Consider the following 23417-nt stretch of genomic DNA (forward strand, 5'->3'; position numbering starts at 1 on the left):
AAAACATTAACTATAACATGCTTCACAAAATACCACTTATTGGCTAGATTCTTGAAAGGTCAACTAATGCGTTAAAATGTCATAAAAATGCAGTAATTTCATCAACTTGCCAGCTAGTGTGCTAGAGAAACAATGAAATGAATGGGGTTCAATGCTGGACAGTATTGGCTGTTTGGAACAATTGGTTGCTCCATGACACGTGTTACTTCCGCATACCTCAGTTCCTATGGAAGTCTATGGGAGTGTCGCAACTGTTTTTCAGCAGCTCTGGTCTGAGCTAGCAACAGTGACAAAGGGAGTGGGGCTTAGCAAAGGGTCAGTCACACCTTGTCACAGTAGGCATAGGTCTTTCTGCATTAGGTTAATGTGTAAGCAGATTTCATCAAAAATATCTTTTTAATTTATGTTCCGAAGACAAACGAAGGTCTTACGGGTTTTGGAAAGACATGACCGGTTAATGACCGAAAATTCTTTTTTGGGTGAACTATCCCACATCTGCAGAAAAATATTGTGAAGAATAAAGTCTTTTCCCCATCTAAACATGCAGACAGCCTTGGGATTTAAAGATTTATGATTTTTATAAAAAAAAAGAAAAACATGTTTGCATCCACAAGTCAGTGTTTCTGTAGAAACTCATGAATCTATCAAAGACCATCTAAAAATCAGTGTATTGATTGTTCAGTATGTGCTTTAGACACTGCATCACAAACAATGTTTATTTATTGAGTTAAGATGAAAGACACCAAATAGCTTTATAATTCACTTTGAGACATGAAAGTATGTGTCTTCATGTGTGAGTGCGGTATATCACATCAGTGTATGAAGTCTACAGTTCCTTAGGGGAGCGCTGAGTTACACAACAGGCGTGTGATGAAGTTATACATCTTTAAATCGCATCTAAATCTGTGTGTGTGTGTATGTGTGTGTGAGCATTATTAAAATCATTTCCCTCGTATCTGCAGGTGGTCTCTAGGCCAAGCTACAGGCGGTTTATGTAATTTTCTGCCCAGGTTTGTAATATAAAGTAGAAAAATACAGCTCCGTATGTGTCTGTTCGTGCACAAGTGTGCGTTTTATGAAATAAAGATTTCTGTTGCATCTTAAACTAGATAAAATATTTATTAAAGGCAAAGTTTAACACTCTTAAGATCTCATTTAACAGATGATACTTTTCTGTCATTACAGTAATTTATTTACAAACTACATCACATTATACCTCTCTAATAATCAAAATGATGTTCCTGAAATGAGTTCTAATTATGCAAGTCAGATGGTGCAAATTTCCTCAGTAGTTCTCGGATGAGATGTAACATATTGTATGCCCTCATCTACAGATGACTGAATCACTGAGCTTGTGACAGATTTGGAGTGCTTTTACCCTCCTCAGACCTGTCTTAGAGCTGAACGCACCACAGATTACCTGTTAGACACTTTTTTTTTTGGTCTGGGAAAAACAATAACCTGAATAAAGGACATATAAGAAAGGATATTTTCAGGCGGAAAGTGAGATACTCGCAGAGAAAACACAAAGAAAACCTGAAGTAATAAACTCACGCCCCCCAGGGTAATGATCAGAGGGATACGGTGTGTGTGTGTGTGTGTGAGAGAGAAAGATCCATGAGAAACAGAACGGCCCAGTTATATAAAGCACTTCAAGCACTGCACAGCAGATATGGTGCCTTCAAAGTAGACACACACGCGCACACACACATAGGCTGCAGGGGTGCTCACACAGTGCTAACCTAATTAGCTGAATCTAGTCTTCACAGAAAACTAGCACTGAAACACACAAGTGTAATCTATAAACATGCTCTATTCAAACCAGACAAGTCGTTTGGATCGTTCTTCTGATATACTGTTTTAAAAAGATTTAGAGAGCATCTTTTGTCATCTAAATATGACAATGTCTGCAGTGAGTCTCTAAAAAAAAGCAATTTTCTACATATTCCTGGCTCTTTAGTGTACACATTCATTTAACAAGAACAGCTCGCAGCATACAGAAAGCCTTAAAGGAGGAGGGAGAGAGAGAGAGGGAGAGAGAGAGGAATAAGTTTCTCATTTGAATAAACCGATAATGGTGGGAGATTTTGTCTGCGAGATTAAGATTAGCTTTCGGCTAAGATTTGAGATTGAAGATCAAAAACGAAGAACATAATGATAAAAACACTATTTTCTTTTTACTGAAAGGCTTATGTATGCAAAAAAGGATTTGAGCTCACTGCTGAAAAGCATCTAAGAAGTTCTGCATATTCATTTCTTGATTAAGTGTTATGTAAATGACATTAGATATGTAGGGTTGCATAAGTCCATGTTTCATGACTAGTTTTTCATGTGTAACACCCCATCGAAAACGAGTTACCAGTCTGTCCGTAGTACACACTGGAAACGAACATGCTAAACGAAGTGGCACAATCACATCAAATCAGAAGTTATTTGATGTTTAATTTGCAGTTAAGCGGAGAGGGATTTTGGACCAATGAGACGGCACAATTGCAATAGAAAACAAGCAATTTACAAAATGTTTTTCGTAGTCACGGCCAGTGGGCTGATTAGGATGGTTAGCCCTTGCTGACAGATGCAGTTTTCATAAACAATAAAGTTTGCTCTGATCTGTCTAGGACCAGAATTGGTATTCTGCTGAGTGTCTGATTAAAAATCATACAAAATCAATCATACAATCATCACTTTATGTTGTATGTCGGCAGAACTACGTTATTATGGCCGCGTTTCTACCGCAGGAACTTCCCCAGGAACTAGGGACTCTGGGGTGGTACTCAGTGTGTTTTGACAACAGGAACCAGGGTCTAAATGAAGTTCCGGGTAAAAAAAAAGTACCTGCTCACTAGGTAGTACTTTTTCAAAGTTCCGGAACTCTGTCGCTGAACATGCTGATTGGTTGAGTTCATGCAGCATTTTGATTGCTTGACCACGCAGCATTTTATTTCAACCATCGTTTTTTTTTACATCTGTTGCGGTGCTTTATTAAGCTTATATTATTATTATTTTTAATAATATAATAATAATATAATGTTATGTTATTATTGTCACCGTCTTGGACTCTTATTTTGATATTCTGTTGTTTGTTCCCTTAGTTCCTGTTTCCTGCTCTGTTTAGTTTCGGTTTTCTTGGTTTCCTTGGTTTGATTATGTCCCTGTTTGTTTCTATGGTTAATTAGCATCAGCTGTTTCTTATTTAGTTTCTTTTTATCCCCTGTATATATACTGTTCAGTTTAGTTTTTGTCAGTTATTGTCTACGCGTAATGTGTTGTCAACTCCTGTATTCATCAAACAATCTTCTGCATTTATAATTAAAGACTGTAGATTGTGCGTGTTGCTAACTCGTTACAATTATATACATTACTGTTTTTTAAATCGTTAATAAACTGAAGTTCGATAGTGAAATTTAACATTTCTTTACTTCCTTGCTTATTGTCATGAATGTGGCCTCTGTGGCTCCCTCCGATCACCGCCAGAGGGCTCCTTCACCTGAGCACACTTCATTTCCCATAACCCCGTACCTGGTCCTAATTACCCACACACCTGTTCTCCATCTCCTGGACTATATAATATAGCACTCTCACACTCTCACCCATTCCAAAGTCTTGTTTTGCCCCGGATGACACTACTGAGTGTTTTTCCTTGCGATCTGTATTCTTGTGTATGACGTTGGACTGTTTATTCTCATCGTGATTGTTTGCTGCCTGCCCTGTTCACGACTGGATTACTGCTTGTCTGTCTGACCCTGCCTGCTGTTTACGACTTGTTGTCTTGGCTATTGTTATTGCTGGTGTTTGACCTCTGCCTGTTCGACTACAATTGTTTTCATAAAGCTGCACATGGATCCTATCAAGTCTGACTCCTTGTTACACTTATTTAGTTAAGTAACATATTTGCCAGCTAACCGGCAGCGTACTAGCTTAGCACACGGCTAAGTGTTATTTTAGCATTATTTATATACTATTATAGTATTTATTAATATTATAAATTAGCTTTGATTTTTTAGTTTTAGTAATTTAGTACTTCATCTTCAACTTATTTTATTTTAGTTAGTTGGCAAGGCAACATTTTTTGTTAACTTTTTCATCTAATATTTATATTACATTCAGATTTATTTCAAGTACAAAGAAATTATTTTTAATAGTTTTAGTTAACAATAACACTGGTCTATACCCTTTGCAAGTGTTTAATACAGTTTTATTTATTTGTTTGATCAGGCATTGCAAATGGTTAGACAGACTCAACTCAAAAGGCAAACTACTCTCTTCTTTTATCACTGACAACCATTTAGAAGTCTAATTTCATTATATTACATTAAATGTTTTACCAGTGCCAAATTTTGTTTTAGAAGGCTTTTAAATGCCTGAAATGGATTTTGATTTTTCCCAGTCTGGTGTCTTTCACATCCCAGCCAATGATAACATTAGTGATTAGTTTGGGACTGTGCACATTCCTGTGAAACAACAGCCAATCTAGAATGTAATAAAGTAATTTTCCTCTAGCCTACAGAGTGATTAGCAACATGCCATTTATGGCTCAGGTGATTGGCTCCAAACAATCTGACAGCAGAACTGAGAGTCCATGAGCAAACACTGCCCACTTCTGAGGGGTTCAGCAACAGCCGAGCAACTGCCATTGAGATGAATGGGAATGCTAGCAGTTAGCTTTGTCGACACAGATTCACATAGAATAGATCACACAGATGTTTGTGGAGTTTTTGATGTTGCTTATCCTCTAATGAAACCCTCTAAAAACAACCCTGTAAAACATCAAGGCCAAACAAGTAAGGCAGATGATCAGATGCCAAAAATACACACACACATACACACACACAAAAGTGATGAAATACGCAGAGAGAGGGGGGGGGGAAGCCAGGCTAGAGGGCAATCCCATGGAGAGCTATTTCTCTCAAACGAGATGCATGTGAACTGGCCTTGAGTGGTGGAATGGCGGATAAATTGTTTGCCAGGAACGATAAATTTCCCCCTTTGCACTGTGAAAGCACTGGAGCAGAATAGAGCGGTTAGCATGGATCCCTGAGCACCATCCCCCCTCCTCAATTTCTCTCGTTTTTATCTTTTTGTTTTCTTTCATTTATCCTCTTCCTCTCCTTTTCATCCTCTCTTTTCCTCATACTTCACTCAGTCAGTTGAACAGTTCACAGTAAATTTGTCTGTCTCGCTCTTTCTGTCTCTGGTCATGTTCCGTTCATTCTATCTCCTCCTTAGTATTGTTCTTCCTGCTGTTCTCATGTCCCACCTTATTATGTTTCAAATCTTTGCCACTGGCTCCCTCACTTTCTTCCTCTCTATTCTTTCATTGTCTTTCTCTGTCACTGTAAATGGTTAAAAAATTAGACAAACAGTTCATCAAAAAATGAAAATGCTGTCATAATTTACTCAACCTCATGTCACTCCAAACCTGTATGACTTTCCTTCTCCCGTGGAACACGTGGAGCTCATTACAATTATCAGGGACTGAAGCTTTTTAAGCTTTAAAAAAAGGCCCACAAAAGTACCAAATAAAGTACCATGGTCTTTAACAAACTTTAACAGTCAAGTGCATTTTGAATTGTATAAAATAAAATAAAATAAAATAAAATGCAGGTGGCTGTCAAGTAAAGTTGCAATTGACAAATTGAAAATATTGTAAATCTATTATATAATTTACACCTGTATCTCCTTGCACAGTAAATGAAAATGCATGAATTTTCACTAGTCCTCTTGTGAACCTTTAGATTTTGTTCTTAGTATTGTTCTTTTGGTGCCTATAATGTCATGAATTAGTTTCAACACGGACGCTTATCTACATGAATATGACTTTATATGAAGTTCTGGAGTTATAACAACATAATAGATTTCTTTTTCAGTAAATATTGGTTGCTCAACAGTCACTGATCATACCTTAAATAGAAAGAATCATGCATTATTTAGCCTTATTAAGACCTTCGTTCATCTTCTGAACACAAATTAAGATATTTTTTGATGCAAATTAACCACCACTTTCAAGGTCCAGAAAGTTACTAAAGACTTTGTTAAAATAGTCCATGTGACAGCAGGGGTTCAACCTTAATTTTATAAAGTGACGAGAATACTTTTTGTGCTCAAAAACAAAACAAAAATAATGACTTTATTGAACAATATCTTCTCTTCCGTGTCATTCTCCTATGCTTCTACGCTGGAAGTGCTGAACATAAACAGCATAGGAGAATGACACAGAAGAAAGGATATTGTTGAATAAAGTCATTATTTTTGTTTTGTTTTTGCGCACAAAAGGTATTCTCGTTGCTACATTAAATTAAGGTTGAACCACTGCAGTCACGTGGACTATCTTGTCTTTAGGACCTTTCTGGACCTTGAAAGTAGTGGTTAAATTGCTGTCTATGGGGGAGACAGACAGCTCTCAGATTTCATCAAAAATATCTCAATTTCTGTTTTGAAGATGAACAAAGGTCTCATGGGTGTGAAGCGACATGAGGGTAATTAATGACAGAATTTTCATTTTTGGGTGAACTAACCCTTTAATTTTAAACCCTGCCTGTAAACCTTGTGTGTGTGTTTTCATAAGCTCATGGTTTTGATGGATTGTTGCAGCTATAAAATTTCAGCACAGTGTTTTGATTAATGCCATGGTTATAGGTGTGTGTGGGCACATGAATAAGGAAATTTGTCACTGTTTTTGTGTATGAATGAGTGAATTTAGCATGTTTTTTTTTCATGTTTTGCTTTTAGGACAATGACAGAGAAAATTTCACTAGTTTTAATTTTTATTTCATTTTGGTTGAGTAAATAAGGGTGCCTTTGACACTGTAAACCACTAAAGACTTGGGCATCACAGGCTTCAGTCTTTACAGGCAGGTCTTTCAAGAATTTATGGAGAGTAGGGTTGTCTGCATCACTGGGGTGCTTCAAGATTCAGTGCTAGGTCCTCTTCTTTTCTCCTTACACACAACCCTAGTGGGTACGATCATAAAGGCACATTGCTTCCTACCACTACTATGTAGAGGATACACAACTCTATCTGTTGTTTCAACCTGATGACCCCACTGTCTGAGCTTGTATCTCCGCTTTGGCTTGTATGAAGGAGCGTCCTCTCCAGCTTAACCTTGTGAAGATAGAGCTCCTTGTAATCCCTGCAAACCCATCAGTTGACCATAACACCACTGTTCATGCACATAAAATAAATGTTGTTTTAGCTATTATAAAAAAATTAACTGAACAGTTTGCATTAATCTTTTTGAGTTATGACATCATTGTGAAAATACTAGTGAAATTATGTTCAACCAACCAAGTTAGAGGAACTTAATTTGTGGCATAAACACAATTTTTTAAATTGATTACTCAAAAAAAAAAAAAAAAAAAAAAGTTCCCAACTAATTTCAACATAATTGGGTGGTGGCCCTGGAACCAATTAATCTTATCTACTTCAGTTAAATTAACAGCTAGCATAGCACATGCTAAATGTAACTTATTTAGCATGTACATTTAATGAAGTAAGATATTACTTGTCACTGGCATTAGCACAGTCATTGCTCATATAGTCAAAGTAGTGCACAGTATACCTTCATGTAGCCACCCACAACCTAACTTAAGCACAGTGGTAACCACAAAAACTTCAACAGAAAGTCTTTTAAATGTTGAATGTAACAGCATTAAAAACTAACAGGTCTTTCCCTTTACTAAAAACATAAAATAACACTTAATTTCTACATTTATTCTCCTTATCCAGTCCTACTCAACACATAATGTTTTAAAGTTTAATAATGTTTGTAACATAAAATGTATAATTAAATCAATAACTTTCAATATTTAAATTGCAACCATGCATTTATTTAAGATGTCAATGTCAATGTCAATGTCAATTTTATTTATATAGCACCATTTCCACAACACATGGGTTGACCAATGTGCTTTACATAAAACACACACCACATTTGCACAATAAAGATAAAAGTAAAAGTTAAAAAAAAACTTATAAAAAGTACCAAAGATGTGGTAACAGGTCCTTTTAATATTTTTCAGAGTATGGGCCAACACACCAGGACAGCAAGGAACCTGGAGGTAGTTTTTGATGACCAACTGAGCGTTACCATCCACATTTTAACAACAGATCAGTTGTGTAGATTCATGCTTTACAACATCAGGAAAATCAGACCCTTCCTGTCAGAGTACATGGTGCCGCTCCTTGTCTCGTCATTTTAAGACTGGACTACTGCAGTGCTCAATTGGCCGGCCTACCAGCCAGCGTGACTAAGCTTCAGCAGATGATCCAGAACAGCAGCACATCTGTACTTCAATCAGCCAAGAAGGACGTCACACCTCTCCTGATCTTCTGATAGTTTCTGTCTGAATCAAATTTAAGGCTTTGACACTGGCTTTCAGGACTGCTACCGGAACCACACACCTCTACCTCAATACACTCCAACAAGTTACAGTCACTGAATGAGCAGAGCCTTAATGTTTATTCAAAAAGTGGGACAAAATCACTTTCCAAAATATTCACCCTCTCCGTTCCTCTCTGGTACAATGGGATGCCAACCTCCACCCAATTTGCTGAGACCATCACAACTTTCAAACAGCAGCTCTTCCACAAGCACTTAATCACTCTAAAACTTTAAATCAGGGCACTTAAACGAAAATGCCACTTCTTCTTTTCTCTGTTCAACCTTGTTTCTTAATCAAGCTTTCTAATAAACCTGGCATTGTACCATTAAAAATTGCTGGCTGTCCGTCAAATGATGTTCCTCTATTGCAAGTTGGTTTAAATAAAAGTGTCTGCAAAAAAAAATAAAAAAAATAAATGTAAATAGTTTTTGAGCTTTGATTGTTTTCCAGTTTCAGTATTAGATGGGACAATTTAGGGCATTTCATACTTGAAATTGTTAACCCTGGGTCGTTCTAAACCTTGGGTAAATGGAATCCTGAGTTTTCAAGTTTTTCCTGAATTGACTTTTTGGACTAGCATTTGTGTGATTGTCCAAAGCATGTAAAAATGAGGCACAAGACTGAATGTCTGTTGCTAAGCATCCAGCTGTAACATTCTAGGGTAAATAAAGAATTGGTTCTTTGAATAAGTACAGCATTTTCTTTACTCAAGAAACGCGTATAAAGGCTAATGTATAACAACGCACTTACTAATGATGGACAAACAATTTAAAGGGTTAGTTCACCCAAAAATGAAAATTTTGTCATTTATTACTCTCCCTCATGCCGTTTCACACCCGTAAGACCTTTGTTAATCTTTCAGAACACAAATTAATATATTTTAGTTGAAATCCGATGGCTCCGTGAGGCCTCCATAGGGAGCAATGGACACTTCCTCTCTCAAGATCCATTAATGTACTAAAACATATTTAAATCAGTTCATGTGAGTACAGTGGTTCAATATTAATATTATAAAGCAATGAGAATATTTTTGGAGCGCCAAAAAAACTAAATAACGACTTATTTAGTGATGGCCGATTTCAAAACACTGCTTCAGGAAGCATCGGAGCATAATGAATCAGTGTGTCGAATCTGCTGTTCGGAGCGCAAAAGTCACGTGATTTCAGCCGTTGGCAGTTTGACACGTGATCTGAATCATGATTCGACACACTGATTCATTTATGCTCCGATGCTTCATGAAGCAGTATTTTGAAATCTGCCATCACTAAATAAGTCCAAAAATATTCTCGTCGCTTTATAATATTAATATTGAACCACTGTACTCACATGAACTGATTTAAATATGTTTTTAGTACCTTTATGGATCTTGAGAGAGGAAGTGTCCATTGCTCCCTATGGAGGCCTCATGGAGCCATCGGATTTCAACTAAAATATCTTAATTTGTGTTCTGAAGATTAACAAAGGTCTTACGGGTGTGGAACGGCATAAGGGCAAGTAATAAATGACAGAATTTTCATTTTTGGGTGAACTAACCCAAAAGTCCGAAATTCTCAAAAATGTGCAGGTTAAACACCTAGTAACTCCATTTGAGCTTGATTTTGTGTAAATGTTAATATAATATAATAACTCAAGCAAGCATGCACATGTATTCTTTTTTGGGGATACAAGGTTTCCGTCCGACAGCGACGATATATTACCATCAAAGTTTAAGCTAAAAGGTTTGTTTTTCAAATTCGTAACAGCTGCAGGACCATAAATGTGCCATTACGGCTACATTTAGCAGTAAATTTTGACTGCTCTCATTCTGGCACCTCTGGAGCATTTATGATTCAGCAGAGTGGAGTGGATCCACTGAGATCTTGTGTCTGATGGCCTGCACCAGACCGCATTTAGTCACTGGATTTGCCAATATGTGCAAAATTAATGCTAAAGAATATTTGAAATATATTGAAGAGATTTGTTTAAAAAAAATATATACTGCTTCTTCATCTTTTGGTGAACTATCCATTTAAGGCTTTTTAATGAGACTGTAATTCATTTGTGTTGTCTCTACATTGTTTCACAAAGATGGCTGCAAAATGATGTGTAGCAATCACTTTACTGTACTGTAGTTCATTATTGTGGTGTCGTAGATCTCAGATTTACTTGCCTCTAAATGTCATGTATATAAACTGAACTGTGGTTGGTTGTATTACATGCTGTTCAGATGCATCATTCCTATCTAATTAGGTAGGTAGGTAGGTTATTTTTGACCAAATATATTAATAATCTAAAGTAAAGCTTAGGAGATTAATTACTAAATCAAACCATCCATAAAATATGAAAGTGAAAGTCATGTTTTCTGTCATTCTATTTGGTTTGTGTTTATCTTGTAAATTTTAAAAAGTATACATATATACTGCAAACTCACGTTTTTAAATTTCACCGCTAGAGTTCTAGAAAGAAAGAGAGAGATTGTTTGCAACATTATTTTTAGCATTGGTTTGAATACTGATTAGAGATTGGATTCATTTTTTTAACTTGCACTGTCTCACAGTTTCACAGTGCCCATTCATTCCTAAGCAGCTTGGAGGAAACTGCCTCCTGCCTGCACTGACTGACAGCGTGAGAGCAGTTAACGGTACGCTAGAGCGTTCGACAATTAACACAGCAAAGGTTTCAAATGTCACGTTTGAATGCCTGTATTGATCCATAATTATAAATACCATCAAGCTGGAGAAACGATTCCATACTTTCTGCGTATGTCTATATCTCTGTCCTTAGCATATTTTGACCACTCCTGTTCTGTTTCTCAAGACGAGGCATGGATTCCTCTGCATGAGTCAGATAGTATGAGACCCCCTGTGTGGACCGCTCTTGTGTTTTTTACAGACACGCTTCGCTACATCTGGCTCTAGTGCACTTGAAGCGTGTGTCCCTGCTGTGTACCTCTAATGTGATAATGTGTTTTTTATGCATCAGGTCTTACATATGAACCCCTAGTTTATGTACATCCTTTAGATTTTTTTGTTTTGTGTAAAAAAAAAAGGACACATAACCCAATTTACATTAGGGCTACACTACAAAAGAGTTAAAGGATTAGTACCCTTCTGAATGAAAATTTCCTGATAATTTACTCACCCCCATGTCATCGATATGGGCGTTTATGTCTTTCTTTCTTCGGTCGAAAAGAAATTAAGGTTTTTAAGGAAAACATTTCATTATTTTTGTCCATATAGTGGACTTCAGTGGGGTTCACGGTCCAAATTGCAGTTTGAGTGCAGCTTCAAAGCACTATACGCGATCACAGACGAAGAATAAGGGTCTTATCTAGCGAAACAATCGGTCATTTTCTAAAAAAATTAAAATTTATATACTTTTTAATCACAAATACTCATCTTGCACTTCTCTGCGATCTGCCATGTATGACTTAATCACGTTGGAAAGGTGACGTGACGTAGGTGAAAGTACAGATCCAGTGTTTATAAAGCGAACGTGCATAGATTTAGCCAAACACCCTTTACAAAAAAAAAAAAAGGTAAAACAACGATATTGGATGATTTTGAAGTTGGAGGAGAAAATTGGATGGAGTTTTTCACCCTTCTACGGTACTTTTACCTATATCACATGTGACATTTCAACGTAATGCGTGGAGGATCGCAAAGCAGTGCAAGACGAGCATTTGTGGTTAAAAAGTATACAAATTTTTTTTTTTTTTTAAAGAAAATGACTGATCATTTCGCTATATAAGACCCTTATTCCTCGTCTGGGATTGTGTATAGTGCTCTGAAACCGCAATTTGGACCTTCAACTCAGTGAACCCCACTGAAGTCCACTATATAGACAAAAATTCTGGAATGTTTTCCTCAAAAAAATTAATTTCTTTTCGACTGAAGAAAGCAAGACATAAACATCTTGATAACATGGGGGTGAGTAAATTATCAGGAAATTTTAATTCTGAAGTGAACTAGTCCTTTAATTAGTCTCTTTATTTTCTTTTTATTTTAGTCTTTTTTATTTTCTATTTTACTTTTTACTGAAAAATATAAATATCTGCAAAGCAAAGATAAATTCTTTAAAAATCTTAACGTCTTATGTAGTGTCACTGACACACAGCTACTGTATTGGCAGTTATTTGATGAATATGATCTTTACTAAATGATTCAAATGTTAACAAAATTAAAAACGTGCAAAAATATGCTGAAAACTCAAATGTAACAAGAAGTAGTGGGATATTTACACCGTAGTGGGATAGGTTACATTCACTTGCTCAAGGATTGTATTTTTCATACATTTGGTATTATTACAAAATAATAAAAAATAAGAATTATTACAATAATACATAAAAATAATTACTTATTAAATTCCATAACTGATGCATTGAATTTCCATGCACAAAGCGATACATTGCAATGCATTTTGACACCTCTTGAAAAGTGTCTTTGGAAGTGTTAAAAATCATAGCTGGAAGTAAAAACCCTACATGGATGTTTTGAAGATTTATGCAGATAACTGTGATTTGTTACAGTATATGAAGAAACTGTGACATTATTAGTATTATTTTACATGAATCCATCACACATTATCCAACAGGCCTGTGAGATCACATAGACTGTTTTGGTTCTTATCCGATCACGAATCAGCTTTAGGAATTCCCTGCCTGTGCAAAAAAGCATCTGATTTCTTATCCAAAACAAAAAAAGATTTTACCCATCTGTTGTTTAACTTGTTATTTGTCTCCTCGTGACAAGAGAAATCAGAACAAGCAGTGGGAGACACGAGTGTGAAATCTGATTAGATCAATGAAATATGTGCATTCTCATTACAGATTCGCAGGTAAACGCGCAAGCGCGTAAAAGGACTCGTTTTGTAAACTCACGAATGTTGTCGGTGCTCTCCTGTATGGTGTCCGTTTTGAGGAGGTTGTCTGCGAGCATGAAGGCACCCGTCTCCACCGTGTCCAGAAGCATGGTCGCGCATCGCAGCTGCTCGGCCACGGACAGCTCCCTCCACGCCGCCTGGGATCGCACCTGCAGAAGGTTATTCACCGTCTCTACCATGGCCTGCAGAAGAGAGAAATAGAGAGATGTCAGCGTTTCAGAGGTGAGGGACGACTTCTGAACCCACACACACATACATTCTGACATCTGAACTTCACAATAAGGACATATTTCCCAAAGTGCCCACCTCTCCCATAAACCATTTCTCTTCCACTTTCACTCGCACTCACACACTACATGGTCTCTGTGCTGGAGTATAAACCTGTCAAACTGAAGAAAGATCCACGGGGAGCATGAGACATTGCGAAAATGAAAGAAGCTGTCATCACGCGCACACACACGCACATCCGCGCAAACACTCGCATGCACGTTCAGTTCAGTCAAGGGGTAATTTATGGGTCTATAAGAGCACTGTATAGGAAAATGAAATGTCTTGGCTGTGCAGCGGAAACTAATATAAGGGTATTTAAAAAAAAAAAAAAGTGTGATATTAAGATATTAAGCCTTTTAAATTTGGCAGTGAATATTATCAAAGGGGTATTAAAACCTCAAAGTTGATATACAAATGAAGGTATAAGACTTAAGGTGGTAGTTTATTAAAAAGCTTGCTGAGTATATCGCAGCACATTAGAATTTTGCTTTTCATTTGAAAAAGTGCAGCATTCTGCAACATTAGCATATGGACTACAATGATGCGGGCCAAATATATTTGTCACTTTCACAAAAATGCTGCTAACAATAATTCCAGGTCAAATTCCTTTTATTCAAAATAATGTCTTTATGGAAGTTCATAACCTTGCATTATTATTACAACTGTTACAGCACATATAATATCTGTGGTGAAGAGATATGTAATTAACTTCTCTCAATGTGGTGCACTCATCCGTAGGGATGGACAGAGGGATGTTTTGTCGTTTGTCTTTAGGTTGCTGCAGGCTAATCTGGCCATTGGGTTGAATCATTCTGCCCCAGTTACAGTAGAGCAGTGTGTGTGTGAGAGAGAGAGAGTGTGTTAAAGGCGGGATGAGTATATTCATTTTGACACCACTAAAGTAATGACCCTTTTACGAGAGAGAGAAAAGGAGAGACAGAGATGAGAGACGACTGGGATAAAAGGTAAAAAGGAAGTTATATTTACTTCCTCACAAAACTGCTTATGAAATCTTCTGACAGAGTGTGTCAAGAGGTCAGGAGAAAGTGTGTGTGTGTGTATGCACTTGGGGGCTTGCACTGCGGAGACAGATAAGAGATTTTTTAAAAACTCTTCTTACATTCTGTTTCCTCACACACACAGAGGCAATACTCTCCACAGACTTGGTAAATGGAGCAGAACTGAAGTGCTTTGAAGCTGAGGAGCTAATCCAGCATGAAGAAACACATACACACACACTGCATTACATATTAGATGACCACTGAGAATCCATATTTGCTTGATGTCAGCACCGGGAGGCTTCAGACAGTTGTCATGGAATCCTGTAATTCTGTCTGTCTAAATCAGCAGGATTAATTGATGTTCTGATAGACTCATTTCATCTCAGTATTTGAAAAAAGCACTCTGTATTTTTTAGTTTAAGTTGCTCTGGCCAATATAACAGTCATTTGGGACTGACACCTAGTGGTGTGGATGCAGGATCATGAAAAAGCAATACATTTTGGTTATCGATGCCGTTGTAAATAGATTTGAACTGGCACGATTTCAATTTGAACTGGCACAAGACCAGAGGACCATGAGGAAATTAATATTTAATGTCAATTAATTGGTCATGTTTTATCCTGCCAACCTAGGGCACAAATTCAGAACTGCCATAAAATACAATAAAATAAAATAATACAGAAATATAATTATGAAAATGACTAGAGTAAAACATTAAAAATAATAAAATTAAATGTGCAAGATGCCCTATTGCAGAAATGTGGGATTAATTTATTAAATTATTCTGTGAGCATAATGATAATAGGTTTATTACCAAACCTATTATCAAATATTTATTTGGTCATGTGATCTTTATATAAAATAAATAGGTTTTATTAGGATACTAACATGACTGGGGTCTTTGTCTCATGTGAGTGATTTTAAACTTTGTTTTTTTTCTTTCAAAATTACTATATATTTCTTTATTTTTAATGAGGAAAAATTACCAAGTGCACATTTAAACCAGAAAACAGAATACTTGAGCAACATTTAGACCTCAATTATTTCATGGCGTAAAAATCAGTCTAAATCTGTCGTGTACTGGCAGGGTTGACAGAACGGTCTGGCTCAGTTTGAGATATGCATCAGTCATTTTCTACCTCTAAATCAGTTCTTCTCATGGTTTTACCTTTCGTTCAGTTTGCTGAGCTTTTCTTGGGCTTATCTACATTATTCTGTGCTTTTTTTCCACTGTCTGTGTGTGTGTGTGTTTATCAGTCGCCTGATGTGACACTGCTGACCAGTGCTGACATCACTACTGCTTTCTCAGGAGAAAAAATTGCTCTGCTTTTATAAATGCAAAAAATGCAGCCCACGGGCACAAGCGCAGACGCACAGACACACACAAACAGCCAATATGATTCATATAGTGTGACAGATACGGCTTCACGCAAGTATAAAGCTGTATTTCTGTTGAAAACTTTACCCATCTATGTAGATGTTGAAATGATATGGAACATATATAAAAAGCAATGACAATGCATGTGAGTCTACACACACACACACACACATACACAACATGCAAAATAAGGACAGAATAAAGTACCTGTATGAAGAAACGGCACGATCGCTCTCTCTTCTGGAGCTGAAAGACACATTATTAAAAACTTACAATAACTCACATACACAAACACAACTACACACATAAAATCACAGTGCACATTTAATCATTTGGAGTCCAATAAGAAACAAGGCCTAATTAGCTGAAATAATTTGCAATAATTTTGTAATAAATAATAAGGAATCATAATTATATTATGTATCAGAGTAGAATTAGGAACAAAATTAATCTGTTACTGAGTTACAGTCACCATGTCGACTCATGAAACTGACACTGTACGCTTAAAGCATTCCTACATTACGGCCAAGGCAATAATACTGTAAACATACAAACAAACAACACTGTGATGTATAAAGTCTGAATGGACCAAAGGTGTCTGACTGCAGATGAGCTGATGTTTGTGTAACTGATAACTTTAGCTGGATGCAGGTAATAGGAAACTGACTGGCTGTTTAAAGTTTGTAAAGTGATATTCTAGTGTTGTTTGTGTGTGTGTGTGTGTGTGTGTGTGTGTGTGTGTGTGTGTGTGTGTGTGTGTGTGTGTGTGTGTGTGTGTGTGTGTGTGTGTGTATGTGTGCTTGTGACATATCAGGACACAAATTTGTAAACTGACATGGGTATGACATAGGTATTACAAGGAGAGGGTGACTTATGAGACATTACCCCATGTCCCCATTTTTCAAAAGGCTTATAAATCATACAGAATGGGATTTTTTGGGAAAGTAAAAATGTGCACAGTTTCCTGTGATGGTTTAGGTGTAGGGGTAGTGAAAATACGGTAGTGAAAATAGGGCGATAGAAAATACGCTTTGTAGAGTATAAAAACCATTACGCCTATGGAATGTCCCCACAATTCACAAAAAACAAACGTGTGTGTGTATTCAACTTGTCCAGAGAGAATGTTTAGACACATTAAAAGGTGATGTGTGTCATTTTATTGATGTTAAAATACTTTCTCCTATAATGTGCAGTGAAAGCAGGGCTGTCTATTGGGGACAACCAGGCACTTTGTTCTGGGCCCTATGATAAGGTTCACTATATGTAGTAGGTATCTGTTTTTACTTCAGGACCCAGATTTTGCTGAGACCAAAATAATTTATTGTACAAAATTAAACAAAAATCCCTTAAAACCAAATAGAGAACTGTATTAATATAATAATAAAATACAAAGGCGCCACAAGATGGTTTGAAAATGTCTTGAATTTCAATAGCATCATGCTTTCAAAACTATTTAAAGTGAAGCTCTCAGCATATTTATTGTAGTTTCAGTTTTGTTTGTTTTTGTGGATGAATGGATGTTAAGTGCTGTCATCTGTTTAATTTAACTTAACTTAATAAATCTGTGCCAAAATATTGTTGTTAATGCTAGATGTAAACTACCACCTGTATATAATTCTGAATATACAGCAATGTATGAAAATTGCAACTTGTTGGTTCAGATAATGCCAAATGTCTGATTTTACCAGTAAATTAAAATAGCTGGCACCTACATTATTATACTGGATAATCATGCACTGGCATCAAATATGTATTTTGAAAAATATTTGAAAATACCTTTTAAAATGTACAATATTCAAAACTTTTTAAATGTATGCAATCTCTGACAGAGATAATTCTAATAATTCTATATATAAGGGCTTTTCACACTTGAAATAGTTAACACTGGGTCATTCTAAACCCCGGGTATCTGGGAATCCTGGGTTATCTTGTTTCATGTCACAATGAACATTCCTAACGTTCTTATTTGCATATTTGTGGAGGACGAATGCTGCATGCAATATACAGTATTTACACAAAGGGTTTACACAAACATTGCGCATCCTCATATTACATATTGCCGATTGTACTATCAAGTTTATCTTGAATGGACTTTTTGGACTATAAAGGTAAGAATGAAATGGTCTCTTCTTCACTACAATTGTTGCCATTTGACATTTTTCCCCCTCAAACGCTGAAGCTACTGTTTATACAACGTGAAGTGGTTCCGTGACTGTCTAAAGCACATAAATATGAGGCATGCTATTGGTTGTCCATTGCTAAGCATCTAGTCATAACATTCTAACACCACAACATTTCACACTGTACAAGTCTGGCACCACAATGTGGGGTTAACACTGCTAAAGTGGTGCTAACCCTGCTCCGGAGCAGGATTTCATAACTCAGGGTAAAAAGTGGTGCTAACCCCACTTCTAAATTACAAGTGTGAAATGTTCCTTTACCCAGGTTTAAAAGCAGTGTTTAGAATGAAGATAACCCAGGGTCAAGCGCAGTGTAAAAAGCCCTTTATATATATTACATATTATATAAATATATATATTATATATATTCTTGTAGAAAACATGTTGGATGCATGAGAAATGGGCAGGAGTAAAGACCTGAGCAACTTTGACAAATTCAGAGTATCTCGGAAACAGCAAGGCTTGTGGGTTGCTCCCGGTCAGCAGAACCTACTGACAGTGGTCCGAAGAAGGACAAACCACGAACCAGTGACAAGGCTTCTTGATGCGCAAGGGCAACGAAGGCTATCCTGTCTGGACCAAACTGACAGAAGGCCCTCTGTGGCACAAATCACAAAATTGTAATGATGGTTATGGGAGGAATGTGTCACAACACACAACATTGCATCACACCCTGATGCATATGGGGCTGTGTACAAGAGTGGTCAGAGTGCCCATGATGACCCCTGTCCACAGCCGAAAGCCCCTACAATGGGCATGCGAGTGTCTGAAAACTGACCTTGGGGCAAAGAAAGAAGGTTGCCTGGTTCGACGACAGGCTGGTGAAGGACAATGTTCACCAGCCTGATACTGTGGACAACATTCTGCTGGGAAACCCTGGGTCCAGCCATTCATGTGGACATCAATTTGACAAATACCACCTACCTAAATATCACTGCAGACCAGGTTCACCACTTTATTACAATGGTACTGCCTGATGGCAGTTGCCTCTTTCAGTAGGATGTTGCACCCTGCCACACTGCACACGTTGTTCAGGAACAATTTGAGGAACATGATGAAGAGTTCAAGGTGTTGCTCTGGCCTCCGAATTCCCCAGATCTCAATCTGCTTGAACATGTGGGATGTACTAGAAGAACAAGTATAATCCATTGCAGCTCCACCTTGAACATGAATGATCTGCTGCTAATGTCTTGGTGCCAGATACCACAGGATACCTTCAGGGGTCTTGTAGAGTGCATTCTTCGGTGGGTTGGCACTGTTTGGCAGGATGCAGAGGACCAACAGCATATTTGGCAGGTGGTCATAATGTTTTGGGTCATCTGCATATATTTCTATCCATTAGGTGTCTGACAGGACTTTTATTGCAATCATCTGTGTGTATGTGTAGTGCTGTGCAGTCGATGTGTGCATTTCACCACTTTGAAGTATATATATATATTTATATATATATTTTTTTTGTTATTCTTTTATGTTGTGGCTTCTTTTGTTAATTGGAAAAACTCACCGGGGCTTTATGAGCTGCTTTAATTTGCGTGTCCTTATTTATAAGAGTGTGTGGGCATGTGTGAGTGCAAGGATTTCTGTCTATCGAGCAGTAGCTGTTTTTAACAGGAAGTTTTCCCATTTGGGCCTTAAAGCCTTTGATCTGTGTACTGCCACAGGTTTACTGCCTGAAACACTGTACTCTACACAGAATTAGAACACTGTTCTCTCTCCTGCTCCCTTTCACACAAAAATATGCATGAATATGCAGAGCTTTCTCAAAACTGAAGTGCAGAAAAGTAATTAACATGTAATAAATGTGTAATAATTGTGTAATTAGTACCTACACAGAGTGTGTGATTTATTAACAGGTTGGATACCTTGTTTAAGCTACGTGCCGCTGTGTCTTTCCCCCCTGGGGTGAGATTTCGCAGCTGTACATCCAGTAGTTCCACCAGTTGTGCCATGGCTTTGACTGTGGATGGAACATCTCCGGGTCTCAACTCTCCCTTCGTCTGTTCAGCCAATTCCCGTGCTACTATAGCAGCAGTTTCCCCTGATCTCATCTAGAGAAAGAGAGAGAGAGAGAGAGAGAGAGAGATATGTACGTGCGCATATTGATTTTATTCTCTCTGTCCCTTGATGGCCGAATAAGTGGATGAACAAATGGCTTCATAGATTTGTGATTCTGCCCATTTTCTGATTTACTCTCTGTAGTACAAAGGAAACCATTTCACATTACCATTAAGCTTCAGTCATCATCACACTTTACACACACATGCACTCTCACTGCACACACACATGTGCCACCTTATTTCAAGCTGCTGTCGCATGACACTTTGGTCTTTTCATAAATTCGACACAAAGTGAAACAAATTGCGGCTGATCCTGACAGTTGAATTTTGGCTCATTTTGTTGTACACTAAATTTCCACTAAGCTGTTTTGCTACAGGCTGCTCTTTGTGATAAGCTTCTGTTAAAAAGCTTCAGGCCAAATTATGCTTTAAGAATATTTGCTATAGGCATATCGCTCTCTACTGAATTTTTTAAATAGGCTGATATTCCATTAGCATATTTCCCATGGTGCCATGTTTTTACTCACTCTTTGAGTGATGTGATTGGTCCATGGTGAGGTGCAGTTGCTCAAATCCGGTCCCTTCGGATCCCAGTAGCCAAGCAAACAATTAAATGTGGCTACACCTGTAAAATAATAATAAAGAAAAACATGAACACAGCACAAAGCACACACACATTCGCTCAGGCAAATGCACGCACACACTGAGAGCAACATGACCTGGCAAATTCTGTCACACTCATCACACACACAAGCAGGGCAAGAGATTTACTAGCAATGCATAATGTGTCAATCAACAGCTGGCAGCTGCCCACATAATGAGATGGCACTGACAGAACACCTGAACAAGCTAACCGCAGTAACAGGAAAAGTTTTTTTAAAGATTAACTCAACATACACAGAGGTAAATATATATCGTTCATAACTTCTAAGAGTTTATATAGAGGTCTTTATACAGTGGCCCGTATAAGTATACTGTCATAGTTAAAGGGTTAGTTCACCCCAAAATGAAAATAATGTCATTTATTACTCACCCTCTTGTCATTCTACACCCGTAAGACCGTCGTTCATCTTCCGAACACAAATTAAGATATTTTTCATGAAATCCGATGGCTCAGTGAGGCCTCTTTTTGCCAGCAAGATAATTAACACTTTCAGTGCCCAGAAAGGTACTAAAAACATATTTAAAACAGTTCATGTGACTACAGTGGTTCTACCTCAATATTATAAAGAGACTTTTTGTGCGGCAAAAAAAAAGAAATAACGACTTTTCAACAATATCTAGTGATGGGCGATTTCAAAACACTGCTTAATGAAGCTTCGAAGCTTTACGAATCTTTTGTTTCAAATCAGTGGTTCGGAGCACCAGTCGAGTCATGTGATTTCAGTAAACGTGGCTTCGAAACAAAAGATTCGTAAAGTGGTAGAACCACGGTAGTCACATGGACTGTTTTAAATATGTCTTTAGTACCTTTTTTGGATCTTGAAAGATTCAGTAACATTGCTGGCAACAGAGGCCTCACTGAGCCATCGGATTTCATCAAAAATATCTTAATTTGTGTTCCGAAGATGAACGAAGGTCTTACGGGTGTGGAACGACATGAGGGTGAGTAATAAATGACATTATTTTCATTTTTCATTCCAAACCTGTATGATGTTCTTTTATTTGTGGAACTCAAAAGGAGATGTTTAACAGAATGTTGATGATGCTCTTTTTCATAAATAAAAATTAATGACAATCAACGGGATACAAAAATGACAAAAAAAGACCATAAAAGTTTGACGTGCGCACAGTATTCCAAATCTTATTAAGCCATACGATAACTTTTAGAGAGGTACATACCTCATATTTCTTGTCGTTTATATTCCACAGAAGAAATAAAGTCATACAGGTTTTTGAATACCCCTTCAATGTCAAATGTTTTGCAAATGTTTTTGAGATCTTTATCTTTCTAACAATAAATTACACTTTTTGGGTTTGGTATTTTGATATATAACTCAGAAACATTCTTAAAATTTTAATCATGCCTTAAGTGTCCAAAAACGTTTACGGGCCACTTTATTTAGGTTAAATAATAAATTACTATGTAACTATTTGTACTGTGGTAATTCCTATTGTTGAACATAATTATAAAGAATTACTAATGATGAGTTTAGCTCTAAATACTGGGATGATAAATTAATTACAGGCTTGAATTACAAATTAATTCTTTCATTCATTTTATCAGGAGCCTTGTTGCAGTGTTGAAGTGTATCAGATCTCTCCAAGAGCACAACACAGCTAAGCCTAAGCGTTAATGTATTCAATACACATTAAACAAAATAAACCTCCACACACACACTGCCCCTAATAATAGATTAATCACTCTCTTACTAACCTATGGTGCCAGGTGGGCATGGTTGCTTAGCAACCTGTCCCTGGTGTGTCCGTGGCCAGGAGATTTCAGCAGTGAGACGTGGGGCACAATAGTCAACAGCGACTGGCGTCTGCAGGGAGGGAGGCGACCGTGTCAGGGCTTCTGGGAGGATGTTGTTATGGCGGCGAGGTGGAGCCATGGTGGTTGTCGTGGTAGTAGTGAGAGAGGGACGGAGCGTGCCCGTATATGGGCGTGGAGGAGTCGTGGAGCTGCGCGCTGGAGGAAGTGCATCAGGAAGCAAGACTGAAGAAGGAGGATCTGTGAGAAAGAGAAATATATATACAACTATTTACACTCACAGTTTATTTACATTTGGCATTCACATTTTTAAATATTACACATTTTATTGTAGAAAATATTACAATTTAAAACAAAATTATTCTATAATAATTCTATTCAATAATAAAAATTAAATAATTTATTCTATAATATAATATAAACTAATTTATTATACACACAATTTACACACATAATATATACAATATATACACATAATAAAAATCCAATTAAAAGTACTATATTTATTTACACTTTAAATTCATATTTTTAAATATTATACATTTTAACTATACATCTGCAGACATTTGCCCAAAAAGTACTGCTAAAACAGAGACATCTTCTATCTCTGTCTCTCTCTAGGCATCTCTGCTCTTTCAGGGATGACTGAGTGAGTCAGGTTTCTGGAGAGTGTTTGTGTGTGTAAATGTGTGTGTCTTTGTGCCCTGTGCAGCAGTTGGGAGTGTATGTTTTGACAGGCCCGATCCCTGAGTGCAAGGACTTCAGAGAGGCAAAGATAGATGATGTTTAAACGTCATAACTCCCCATTGGCACGCTCTGTTCCTGTCTGTCTCTCTCTCAAACACACAAGCACA

At 37.2% G+C, this 23417-nt stretch overlaps 1 protein-coding gene across 4 annotated transcripts in view; it reads right to left on the reverse strand.

Annotated features, from left to right (window-relative positions):
- Positions 1 to 23417, reverse strand: part of adgrl3.1 (adhesion G protein-coupled receptor L3.1) — a 143257-nt gene that overhangs the window by 39992 nt on the left and 79848 nt on the right. For all 4 annotated transcript variants that reach the window (XM_048197667.1, XM_048197666.1, XM_048197665.1 and 1 more), the window contains exons 7-11: positions 22507 to 22803; positions 20657 to 20754; positions 19935 to 20120; positions 16100 to 16138; positions 13241 to 13424 (exon numbers count right to left, since the gene is read on the reverse strand). In XM_048197667.1, coding sequence (XP_048053624.1) covers positions 13241 to 13424; positions 16100 to 16138; positions 19935 to 20120; positions 20657 to 20754; positions 22507 to 22803 — 804 coding nt within the window. The remainder of the gene's footprint in view (positions 1 to 13240; positions 13425 to 16099; positions 16139 to 19934; positions 20121 to 20656; positions 20755 to 22506; positions 22804 to 23417) is intronic.

Source organism: Megalobrama amblycephala, linkage group LG7 (genome assembly GCF_018812025.1).
Source record: "Megalobrama amblycephala isolate DHTTF-2021 linkage group LG7, ASM1881202v1, whole genome shotgun sequence".
In the NCBI taxonomy this organism is placed as follows: Eukaryota; Metazoa; Chordata; class Actinopteri; order Cypriniformes; family Xenocyprididae; genus Megalobrama; species Megalobrama amblycephala.